Consider the following 13,608-nt stretch of genomic DNA (forward strand, 5'->3'; position numbering starts at 1 on the left):
TATTGTCATAACTGAACCGAGTAGGTAGGTCCTATATGAATGGCGTCATTTGTGATTATTTAACATAATCAACAGTTTTGAAATGAAGTCATTCTGATTTCATGAACAAAATACTTTACAAGGGATTAGTGGTTAAAATCGATCTGCGAGATTGATATTTCGTGAAATAGTCATGCATTGATTTTATAAGAGATGAGTCACAAGGCATTAATTTGCTGGACTTCGAATCTGCTGGACGGTGATCCAAAAAGAAGATAAGATGATTGGTCGAATATCATCAGATATCGGTTTCCAAATTGTAGGGAGTACTTTTAATGTTGGCCTTTTTTCTGCCCCAGACGAAAGATATCTCTATATTATGTTGTTTTAGGCATGCAAGCGAAATTGACTACCTTTAGAAGTAGAAGTTGTGTAGTAGGTAGTAGAACTGTAGAAGTAGTAGTAGTAATTGTAGTGGTAGTAGTAGTAGTAAAGAAGCAGTAGTAAAATATAGTAGGCATAGTAACAGTCAATCTCAAAACAATTAATAACTTAAAGTTTGTATGATTCGTAGACAGTCTTTGCTATTATGCAGTGGGGCATTCTTTTCTCGGCATTTCATATACCTGCTCGAAACTTTTGGCAAATGACAACTGAGGGCTCAAACTAAAGAGGTATCGCTTACATTCTTCAGACTTTAGAAGTTTAGTTTGATATACGACTGTTTAAACGCACCCTCGCCTCCTTTCCAAAGAAAACCAGGAGACGGATTTTCAAAAGACGGTATGAGAAGAATGTCATTTTCTTTGATTTTGTATTCTGAGATGATCCCTTACGAGCGTTTTCCCAAGGCACGTCAACCAGTGACTCTATCGAGTGTGTGTGCAGAGTGTGTGTAATGGGTAAGCTGTGGGAAGAGCCAGTCGCGCGACGTAAACAAAGGCCCACGTGCCACGGTTTGACCACAAATCCCGAAGTGTGACACACACTCAACGGTTTAGGCAATACAAAAATATCCGTGTGTGTGCGTAGAATACTACTACAAAGATAGACAGAGCGGTGTACAACATGCGTTGATTGGCGATAGGGCCCGCTGGAGCGTGAATCCCCTTGACGTGACGTAATGGATGAGAGTTGAGCGACTGACTGGCGGTCGCGCACCCGGGATGGTCGGCTAGGCGCCAGCCAGCTTTCAGTGTGCTAGCAGCAAGCTTCGCGATCGGTGATAAGGGCCGATAACCTCCCACAACTTGCCTGGTATACCATACCGTCTATACCTAAGCTTCTATACCTCGCTATCTGGCCTTTATGTGATTTTTAACTCTTGGTGATTCCTAGGCCCCGCAGAATCTCTGATATTTGGGACTGTGGGATTCTGCCTTCTTCTGCCGACTGGCTTGTGTTTTGGAACATACCTACGTATGGGAGCTACTATGGCAGATTCCGCTATAATCAGGTGCAAGCGGAGAAAACAAGCGAATCCTCAAAGAAAAAATGGTGAGTTTAGTTTTAATTGAGCGTATAATCAATTTATACTGAGCTGACTCGATTAATATCGTATTATACCCATTTTGTATACTTCTTGGTTATCAATTTCCAATGCTTGCAGTTTAGTAACCCAGCCATCAATGATAGTTTCGATCCATTGATTTTATTATGCATTATTGAATACAAAATAGATTCCAATTACAACGAGAAAGAACCTTTCAACCATCGTTCCGAAACTTACAAGCAGCACTTACAGCAGTGTTGTGAGGCTTGTTCCAAATATAGTTCTCTGTGGCTTTATGTTTTACAGATTTTGGACATTTATATGCTTAGTTAGATCTAGAGAAATGTTATTTTCAGAATTAAGATAAACGATTTAGGAGAAGAACTTAAATCAGACGTGTCTGAGCTGGTATTGAGATGAAGCCATCATCACCGGTGCTTTGTGCGCTCCTTGCCCCGTCCACCTGGCGCTGGGGTTCGCCAGCATGGCTCTATTGTCCGCCAACCTTGTTTGTTCACACCAAACTTTTCAATTCCACGTTCTTTGTTTGAAAGTGTATAATTTTTTGTTGCTATTTTGTCATTATTTCTTTGATCGTAATGAAGTTGTGTGTCTATGCAGCATGAAAAAGATGGGTATTCATACAACGCATCTGCGTATTAAAAGGATGAGCTTGCTGTAAAATGTTGTTTGCAAAATTCCTTATGAATGTGTGCCATTGTATATCTTTCTATTTTCCATTGTAGAAGAGTAGAACAGGTGACTTTTTTTTCTTTCTTCTATATTTTTTGTAGAATGTAGATTTTGTATAATTATAATTTTGACAGAACGATACATTATATACCTTTTGATAATTATTAGAACTTGTAAGTTGTACTAAAAATTAACGTTGCAAAAGTAAACCTACATAAACGAACTCTTGACTAGTTCATTAAAGGGGAGGCTACCTTCCCACGTCTGTTTTTTCCTTATGTTTTGATTTAAAACCATTGAAGATAAATCAGTTCACTTCAATACATTGCAAATAAAAAAATGGGAAAAAAATGAAAGAGGCATCTATTAGAGAACACATTTCAGATTCTTTATCTGATCATGATTACACGTTCAGGCCTTGTAACAATCCTTAGAACAAAATATTATATCGATTCTATCAAACATTAATTTTGTAGTGCTAATTTTCATTCCACAACAAAATGAAAATCCAAATCAAATTTAATTTCTTGAATTATAAAATGGGATTAGAGTACAATGTAACCGAAATATACAGGAAATAATTATTCTTAATTTTCACGATCTATATTGATAGACATGAAAATGAAACAGAAACTAAACTCAATATAAAATGTTTTGAAAAATCCCCAGCATTTTTATTTGCTTCTTTGATCACTATCAAATTCTCATATCTTAATCGTCAGTGATTAAAGCCTTTCCTTCTCGATGTCACTCACTCATTAAATGTCTTTTATCTCACAAGGTGTGTAAAAGTCACAGAATAATTACTTACTATATGGCATTATGATTATAGGCCCATAAATTCGGTTTTCTATTATATTTACTGTTAGACCATGCATGTTCATTCTGACAAAGCTTCTTCAATTTCAAACGGTGGTATTGTTCTCTTCATTGATTTCCTACACGCGGCTTTTGGCATCTTTATCATTTTGTGTATTCCAATAGAAGTTTTGAAACAACTGTATTGATTTTCTGAAATGTGTGTTGCTTCAAGAAATGCTTTACCTTTCATCGACCAGCCTGTAGGGTAAATGCAATGCAATTGCTTATCGGGACAAAAACAAGTAATTTCTCATTTCATGCTTTTATATTGATTTATTTGTTATTATTCATCTTTTTATTGTAAAAATGCTTTTGTAAGCATCTCTCCGATCTCTATACACCTGAAATAAGTTTCACACAGCGGACAATCTACCTGTGCTATAGTATTTATAGGCCCTATACCTGACATGTATGAACGATGAATCATTAAAAAATGATATGTGATACCATATTGTCTGCATGCATGGGAGCACAAAGGATGGCCATTTTTACCTTTGCCTTGGCATTGAAAGGTAAAAGAAATATTCTCCTCCAGGAAAGAACAGAAAAAACTCACCGTACCGCCTGTAATTTCAATTCCACGGCGGCCGCAGGTGTCGCTCCATATTTTATTAACGAGGCGCCACGGAGTCGGGCAGCTTTGTTTTTGTCGCCGGAGTCGTGCGAGAGAGAAGAACGTCTCCCACTAGCGATAATGGTCCCCCTATCAGCCTGGCTTCCGAAGAAGATCGCTCTGTGCTGCTTGATGGAAGGTGTATGTGCACGGATAGTCTTTATAATCAGCTTTATTTTGAAGATATTGTAAAGATGTAATATTTGGAATGGAAAATTATAGCACAAACAAACCTATAAATTAAAAATAAGTAAATTGAATAAGTGTGTTTAAAGCATCTTGTCTCGTTCTTAATTCCTTCGTATTTTTCTCGCATCTTTATTTTTTTTTTTTTTCCAGATCTACTAATAAGGGTTTTAAGCTTTTACCATTCATAGAAATGCATTGGTTATCAAACTCTTAATTTACAAGCTGTATACGGAGTGGCATGTATCTGATTTTCAGAAAAGAATATAAAATGTAATTCATTTTCTCGTCTTCCCCTCAGTTCTACGGCAATAACTAAAACGAAACTGGCTTCAATATAGCTATGAAAATATTTAAAATATTTAAATATCTTAATATAAATTAAATTTCATGTTGATTAAATCTCGCAAGGAAATTGTGTTATAGTTGTTCATGAACTTCATGGGAAGGGAAGGGTCACAGGATTGTTTGGGTCTATAGGACACCCGATTAATAAGAGCATGATGTGGCCTGGATGTAGTGTCCTAGTCCTCTCTCCATCTCGAATCACCTGTTCGTGGTATTCGGACACCAAGGTCTTGTAATTCTAGACTAGGAGTCAGTACGTGTATGATTGAAGGGATAATCATTCGTCGTGCACGTCAGATGGTTTATTACCAGTCGCCAGTGCTGAGAAATGATGATCATTAGCTCTTAATGCTACTATCCGTTTCTTAGCAACTTTTGTAGCAAATTATTATGGGACAGGTCTTTCATATTCTTTACGCAAACAGACGTCATTGTGGTATCACAAAATGCATTATACATCAATCTGGTGGGGGGGGGGGGATATAGCTGTGAAACTCTAATTTAAGTCATTTCTTATATTATTATTTTTTTCACTTTGAAGAAGAAAGCTATTCAATGAAGTTAATACAATGATGAATTTGTACGGTGTTATAATTCTATTTCATACAGGAAATTTAGAAAGAACGAATATGAAGAAAAGTTAATTACCACAATATGTTTTAGAAGCGCGAATGAAGATCATTTGGCTCTCAGTCTTGAATACTTATTGGAAATGATTGGAAACATGAAATATTTATTAACTTACTTGAATATTAAGACAGGTAAAATATTTAGTTGGTATAGTTTAATGGAATATCATGATAACAATCATTCAACAATATTAGACTTAGAAGACAATAATACTTCTTTTATCAGTTCTGATGTCGACATACCCATGAACATGGCATGCATTGTTTTGAACTGAAAAAAGAGCCGGGTATGTTTCATCTCATATCCAAGTAAATATGCCCATATCACAAGCAGTAAGCGATACTGCGTGATTTCTGTCGCGATGTATGATCTGTGCATTTCATGAGATTGGTAAGACACCTTTAACCCAGGCTGGCGCCAGAAGACTGCCATTGGTATTAGCGGACGCATTTTACCCGGCGAGGACGAAATAGCGGACGACGCCGGCTGGTGCGTCGCTGGCTGCGTGCTACCCGTGTGTTGATGTGCATGCGAGACGACGGGCCTCCGCGCGCGTGGCGAGGTGGCGCCGTCGAGTCTGCTCTCATCCGCCTGGACGGCATCTTTCGTGCCCCGTGCGATGGCCTTTTGTCTTTTCACGTTCCGTTTAGGCTCTCATAGCCCCCGCCGCCGACGGAATTACTATTAGGAAGAGAGAAAAGAGATGGGAGAGGGAGAGAAAGCAATTGGTCGTGGGATGAATTCCTATCGGGCTGGAAGAACTCAAGGTTTTGATCCTGTGAGGCCTTGACGTTGTGATTCTTCTCCTCCCCTCTTTCTGTTTGAGCGATTATTTTATCCATACCTTTTTGTCATGTCAAACAGTATTGTATCCAAATCTTAGGTGAAATTACAGAACTACTTCTCCCCTATACCTCTACCAAGATTGATTTGCAAGTAATCTATATTGAGATAAATCACACACCTTTGCGCTCCTCATGCATTTTCTAATTAATAAATATAATTTGTTATTTCAGTATTCCTCATTTGCCTCTAAATTCATCACAGACCCTAATTTTCATATTTTGATTCCCGTCTCCCTCGTCGGCGCACGTGACTTTCGATCGTCATCTCACGCACTCCTAATCGTCGTGGCCTTTCGATAAAGATTCCGCGACGACTCCCCCATGTTCAACATGATTCTCGATTGCAATATATTAAAGGTGCTCAGACGACGATTCACGTCTCCGATAATATCCGCTCTCAGCGTCGATATCGATTTCCTTCGAAGAATGTGTACGTCTAGCAATACCGGGAAATGTGATGTCCTAATTGCCTTTTCCGACAAAAATATACCCTCAAAAATATGAAAATCGTGAAAGGCCGTTTTCCGCATCGTAGAACAAAGACCATTACAAATTTTGTTTCCCAAAATTGAATTGTGTAATTTGTAGTAATGTATGATATCGATGTAGAATATCAACAGATTAAAGGTTACGTTTTGATCCTTGATTTGCTGTAAAGAAAAAGAAAAACAATTGAGGAAATCAGCTATACGCAAACGATTAATCATAAATTAAATATATAAAAGCAACAGCGGTACAAGCCCGGTAGCCTGTTGTTGCCAAGATGTTCCACAATTTAACAAGAATTAGTAACCATTACTATTTCGTTAAGATAACAGTTTTAAATGGACTTCAGAGATTAATGGTCAATTAAATATTATATATTCGATAATAACAATTTGTCTAAAAAACTTCAAAAAAAAACCATCCAACCAACAGCTCACTAACCAATCAGTAAACACTGTTGAAGGAACGATCAATTTAGATTTTGTATAGGTTTGCTGAGGGCTACTCGTATTTCTGCTACCCTCCTCACATTTTTTTAAAAGATACCTGACCTTGCTCATCCAGTCAGTATTTATATCAACCTATACGATGGTGGTCAATGACGATGTGATCCTCGAGTGTCCAATGCGGTATCAGACATGTACCCAACGCTATCTTGTTCACTGAAAACCGATGCTTTACAAGAAGGGGAAAAAAGAGCTGGCAGTCTGTGTCGTTAGACTTTGTTCTTAAATGATTGTCATAAAGTTAGCTCACATCTGCCTTTTCGACCGCAGCAAACACAGCTTATCATGTAAATTGTGTTTACTTTTTGATATATATGTATAGAGATTTTGGGTACCGAAAATAGAATTTTGAAAATGAAATGAAAAGTAAAGAAATGTTGGTACGTTTAGTTTCTCCATTGGTGTGGATACTTGTATTCATACGTTTTGATAACGAAATTGACGTTAACTTAGATTGGTTGTGCAAGCTTTTTATGACATTTTCGATCTGCATGGAACGAATGTGCCCTTTGATTTTTGTTATGAAACATTATTTTGAAAGTACAAAACGACCTCCTTTCATCTCTATGAACCTAAATGGACTTTTCTAGATCTATGTCTGTGCATTCTGTTCGAGTCTTCTCCTTGAAGACTAGGTGAAAATGATCCCCCATAAACTGCGGCTAAACGGGGTGATGAAGAAGAGACCCACTTGACTTGTCTCCAACGACGCAAGTTGAGGATGGTTCATGAATATTCATAAGATCTGTTACGATCTTTGGCGCCACGTGGCTGTGTAGAAAGTATGCTGTTCGGACATGGAGTAGCTTACCATACAATAGTGGTATTTTAAAATGAAATTGTGATAAAGTAAAACTGAAAGAGCATAAGAGGGTTAGAAATATAAAAATGTAGGCTACAACACTCTAATAGAGATCAGAACAAGGAAGTCTATTCGAGATGAGGAAAGGGAAGACATAGCGCAATAAATCTGTGGCGAAAGACAAAACTGCACCTTGAAGTTGTCAATTTAAAATTTAAAATAACTATATACGTAATCCGTTAACATCTAATGGGTAGAAGAAAATGGGAAGGTCTTTTCATCATGATACAATAGTCAAATGATATTAGAAAGACGAGATTCAAACATTCTTATTGTCACACGACACACGTTCAATATTTGAAACGCGTTGTTTCATGTTTCGTGAAACTAGAATATTAAATTTTGGTATTACATAGTTCCACTGTTAATTAGTATAATTTTACCCCCCCCCCTTCCTTTCTTCCAAGTTTCCAAAGTAACTAAATGAAAGCTTCGAATGGCAAAAAAATATAGAAAAAGCAGGTGCTTGATATAGGAATTTGTATACATTGTACACTATAGGAATCAGCGAGCGTTCTGAAGAACACGTTTTGTGTTGTTTCGAAATCCATTTCATGAATAATTCACTCTCGGTCATCGGGCATTGAGCACTGATAATGAGAGGATGAGAGCAAAAGGTTTATTAATCCGTAATGGAGTTTGCGGAGTAGCAGCTGATGTTTGTTTATCACATTCATCAGTTGTTGCTGATAATGATCATGGCGGCACCAGAATACATTTCCATTGTCTCTTCACATCTGTGCTCATCAGATTAGCTATCGGCAGGTGGAGAAAGGTGCAAAAGGTTTCGCTACCCATTTAGTTGCCGAGGAGCTCGGCCGGCCGCAGAGTCGTGTTCTTTCCGAAAACGCATATTCGAAGACCGAAAACCGCTCACCGTTCGTTCAGCACACGCTACAGAACGAACACCCGATCTAATGTGGAGCTCCCTGGAGGGAGGATTAAGCGCACATTATGAGAAAGCCCTGATTTGCAATTATGTTTTGAAAGCCTGCATGTTGCAAAACCATGAATATTAATGACTTGACGAGACTGAGTGAATACGCAACCGCAAAAGCGCATTAATTTTTTTTCAAATGTGAATTGGAATAATACATTCATGCTAGGTAATTTAGTCAAACATAAGTTTGTAACAAAGACAGCCTTGATTACTGAAAATATAGGAATGCCTTGAAATTTGATTGGTTCTGTTCTCAGAATAGAATGAAACAGTTTTGTGGTCTGTGTCTTTGACCAAAATGGGTTCTTTTGATAATTGACGTTTTAATACTTCAAGTGCTCAAGGATTACGTAATTGTTTCGCTAAACGAGCTGAAGCCGAATTAATTGATCTCTTGATAAAGAACTGGGACAAGAGATGGGCAAGAGGTTCTTTGTCTGAAGCGGACGCAACTCGCTCAGGTAGCGGCCGCACCTCACGCCGTCAATTCATTAGCATGGAAATTGGAGCTATTTCCTGCGCAACTTTGTTACATTTTTGTTATCCTCGACGAACCTCATGCAAATCCGATCAACCGCCCTCGGGGGGCTGGCCAACCATTTTGAATAATGACGATAATTACGGTAGAAATGGGATGGATAGGGAGAGAATTAAAGAAAATGGGATGTATATAGAGAAAGGGGAAAATAAGCCTAAATTTTGGCCAGCTCGCGTGCACCTTGTTGGTTCGTCAAGGCTTGATGGTTTTTCACAAGGGGCGCACGACAGGGAGTCCTTTGATTGGCGGAGGTGAAGCGCGACACACGCGTGTCGGTCCTTTTGTCTCGTCCGCACAATAGGACCAAAGGTGGTCGAACCGTGGACAGATGGCAAATGGACCATCGTCCTTTATCCTCACCTTCTTCCTCCTCCCTATCCTCTCTGTTTCTTCTCTTATGAATCCCAAATCGTCACAGATCGGTGGAAAATAGCCAATCTTCAGCCGTGGCAACACCTTAGGGTTAGCAGGAGCGTAGGTACAAAATGTAGTCGGTCCTTGGGCACTCGGGATGCTCCTGTCTTCGCTCTCAAGCCAGCTAGCTGAGCTCGCTGGCTGCCTTTGTTCGGCGAGTTCATTCAAGTTTGAAGCGACACGAGAGTACACGCGCACACGTTGTTTGCTTTATGCCAATAATCGGGTTGAATGCATTAGCAGAGTAAACAAGGGACCTGCTAAGAAAAGTCTCTTTACCTACTGAGTGCGAGACAATTTCGCGACGATAAAATGACGAAAATACTCGTGTACAAACAATTTGTTTTGCTTAAGCAATGACTTATTTATCGATGTGTTCACAAGGGTAATCATATGAGTATGAAATACACATGACCACTTTTGTATACTGTTAATAAAGGACGGTTATTTGGTATGATTTTGGAAATATTGCGGTAACCATACTGATGTGTTACATCTTCTTTTCTTATCGGCATTTACCACTCGATATACTTTTAAACAGAAACAAAATCTGACAAGTTATTACCCTGTGATTTCATGGTTGGTCTTCCTACTGAAACTTCAAAAGCGTTGGTATGTTTTATGATTCTTGCAACGGATTCATTTCTGTTTAGTGGAATATTATAAGAGAAAAACAAGATGTCTTTAATTTCAAAATTGCATAAAGTATCCTGGACAAAAACCTATTAGTGAACTGCAAAAAATCACAAATATTGCCCTCTCGGCACAGTATAACAAGTGTAATAGTGTATCTCCCTTCAGCTCCCCCCCCCCCCCCCCCCCCCCCCCCCCTCTTCCGAAAAGGGAGCTAGAGATCCTCCTTCGACATTGTTCGTCATTTTGGCGCAGGGGGCGCTATGAATCATTACTGCGTCGAGAGTCCTAACAAGTTTTCCTGCTCGTTGAACCAATGAATGTAATCTGCTTGCACTCGTGACACGGTCCACTTGTGATTTATGCAATGCGATTTTTATACATTTGTTCACATAATTAATTAATAGTAACATTGCGACCTAGCTCCCCCACGCTATATGGCAGATGAAGTCTTAGAAACAAAGATATCCCAATAGAAACAATATAATTAGTTCTTTGGTTGCTGCATGGGACTCTGGGAGGGAGACAGGAGGGATAAAAACGGGATATTTTGCACTCATACCCTTGCCAACTTTCGAGATCCCGCAAATCCTTTAGCCCTTTCCGTGTCCCCAGTTTTGAAACACGATATTCCCTGAACTTCTGAAGAAAAAAAAAACCCTCATATCATTCCAACACTGCGTAATCCACCGGACGGACAGATGAATGCAATTAAACATCAGAGAAATAACTTGCCATAATCATTTTTGTGATAACACGTACAAATACGCGGAAATGTTTGATTTTGCTGTTTGGGACTAGAGACGACTTTCAGTCGCCTAGGTTGACGTGTAAGGATTTCGTTGCATGAGATTGGACTCACTTTATGGATTAGAGGGAGAGGGTGGCGGGAGGCCGCTGGGATTTGTGATTGGGGGTCAATGTTGAAAAGGAACACTGTAATTTGGTTTATTTATCTATTATTTTTACGTATTAGGACCATTCTGAACACTCTGATTTTGACATTTGTCGTTCATTTTGTAGAGAAGTTCCGGTATTCCCCTGTGCAAAAATGCATTGTCATTATTAGAAAAGCCTGTATAAAATTGCAGTCTGATTGTAAAAAGACCCATTTCAAAATTCGATAAACATAAAGTCATACATTTTCGAATTTAGGCTAGGATTTAACAATGGCTTCATGAATCATAACTTCTTGTTCGAAAGAAAGATAATATTTGATCAGGGATTTAGAAGAAGACAAAATGTCAGTTGACTCTATAAGCTCTTTAATAATTCGTATACGAATGAATCATCTTATGAAAAGTGCCATCAAGTCACCTATAATAATTATTGTTTTGGTTTTGTGACAGTAGGGAAACGGATAAAGGAGCTTGCCTATTGATTAATTGATACTCTTAACAATAATTGGATTGGAAATACATATTGCATGGTTATTTCAGTAAAGTTTTTGTCTATAATGTAAGTGATATAGGTGGCGTTGCATTACCTGTTGGGGCGGGGGCTGGGGCGCGATGTCCAAAATTCTTCTCCCTCCCTCCCCCCCCCCCCCCCCCCTCTCTCTCTCTCTCTCTCGCTCTCTATCTCTCTATTCTCCCGTTGTTAATTGTTCCATGGTGTTCATTAACCAATACCTGTATGAAATGCTAAATATTTCACCACCGACTTACACTATTCACATTAAATTTTGTCCAGTGAAGTGAGTCGAAATGGGGTCCAAAATACCACACCTGCTTACACAACCCGTTATGATTGTGAAGTATCAGGTTTTGTATTATTGTAAATCACCCGATACAAGAAAACAGGGCAGGCATTTTGAAGTTGATGAAAAGTGTTATGCGGGTGCCGGTGCGACCAACATTCAATCAATGCCCTTCTCCCGGGAGTGTCATGAATGTTTCAGTTTGGCGCCAAAGTGACGAGTTGTAAGACGTGCATGGACCTACTATCTTCCACGGATTTTAACTCGAATGAATTAATACTTCCCGTTATCAACTGTCATCGAAGCTTCAGGAAGGGGGCATCCATGCACCCCTTCACTGCTCTCACCCCTATGCCCCCCTCCCCAACACTCTGATAGATCATCAAGATGTATAGTAGGGCTAAAATTCTGTTATTCCATTTATCAATTTTCCTTCGATTCCGTTCAATTCCATTCCATTTTCATTCCTTTGAAGTTTCTATTCCGTTTTATTCTTTTCTACATTTGAAGAAAAAAAAATAAGGAGCTTGACCACCATTTCTATACCACGGCTGAAACTGGTTGAAATCCAAATTTGGGGCTCGATCTTTTACTCCCGCATCTTCCCCTCAATCTGATGTTAACAATTTTCTCTTCTACCAATATTCAGGCAGCGTGGATAAAATCCTCAGTGTGGGCTTGGCTGTGTCTAAAAACTAATTTACTTCAATCACGGTTAATGTTCGGATGGGTGTCGCACATCCCTTTGAACCATGTACCGTCAGATAGTCGGTCCTTTGATCAGCAATTAACGTTAAACGGTACGACGTCTAAAGAACGTGGGATTTAATGCAGATGAAAGTGACATTTATTTCCTTTTAACATTCTCATTTCGGTCGCCTGTAGACAGATGAAAGGTAGGCTGTAATTTTGTGATATAGTATGAATCTTAATTAGGCTACGAGTGGAAAATAAGTATCTCATTTCGGACGTAAATAAGTTTTTTTTCAAAGGGGAGGGGGGGGGGGGGGGGAGATAAAAAAGAAAAAGGAAGCTAAAAACGTATACTGTAAATAAAGTGTGGGCTTAAAACTCAAGATGTGGATGTTGACTTTCACTCATAACGTCGTGTTAAAGAATAAATCAATGCCAGGAAAATATTTCAAGACAGTGTCTTATGTCATAACTCCTTCAGGATAAAAGACCATGATAATATTTGCTGAATGATAACATCATCACTTGAGCTGCAACACAAAAAAGGTTGCAGCACTGCGCTGGTTACCTCATCGATCGCCCCAAGTACTCTCAGATTTGGCAAAATGAAATAATGCTCGCATGACGAGGTAAATATGAGCATTTCGTTTCCCGTCTTGGAAGTCAATGCTCTCACTAATGTTATCGGTGAGCTGTAGATTGATTACTTTTCGCGCCATTTTTATTTACACGTTCTGTCAGACGAGACAGACTACTGGAGCCGCCTAATTCATTTTACCCGTTTTTATCTCGGGCACTCTTTTTCATCCAAGCCTTCCTTCCAGACTGACTTGTCCCATCTTTGTATCTTAATATATATCAACACTATCTGTCAGAGCAGAAACGAGATTTTTATAACATAATTTCATACCATTTACACTATTCAGAAATAAGGAATGCTTTGTGTGTGCCTATATACTATGACGAATATGATTGTGATACATTGTTCTCAATGTGAGGGGGGCGGCAAAGACACCAAAGAAGGATTATTAATAATAATATTAAAACGGTGCTTATAAAGCGCTTTCCAACTAAGTCTCTAAGCGCTATAACAAACAAAATACAATGACAAACAAGTATGTATTAAACAAAAAATAACAAATAAACCTATAAATAACAATACATCTGAAATATACATCATTGTGAACAGA

General features: G+C 38.8%; 1 protein-coding gene and 1 pseudogene across 3 annotated transcripts in view; both read left to right on the plus strand.

The window, feature by feature from the left end:
• Positions 1-1,335, plus strand: part of LOC115929902 — a 6,675-nt pseudogene extending 5,340 nt beyond the window's left edge.
• LOC594820 (zinc finger E-box-binding homeobox 2) overlaps positions 1,069-13,608 on the plus strand; it is a 33,305-nt gene continuing 20,765 nt past the window's right edge. Inside the window, exon 1 of one of the 3 annotated variants that reach the window (XM_031000358.1) lies at positions 1,069-1,476. In XM_031000358.1, the coding sequence (XP_030856218.1) occupies positions 1,401-1,476 (76 nt within the window). In that variant the 5' untranslated portion in view covers positions 1,069-1,400. The remainder of the gene's footprint in view (positions 1,477-13,608) is intronic. The other 2 variants (XM_011670584.2, XM_794244.4) reach the window with 2 other exon arrangements.

This window comes from Strongylocentrotus purpuratus, unplaced genomic scaffold (assembly GCF_000002235.5).
Source record: "Strongylocentrotus purpuratus isolate Spur 01 unplaced genomic scaffold, Spur_5.0 spur5_scaffold_6, whole genome shotgun sequence".
NCBI lineage: Eukaryota > Metazoa > Echinodermata > Echinoidea > Camarodonta > Strongylocentrotidae > Strongylocentrotus > Strongylocentrotus purpuratus.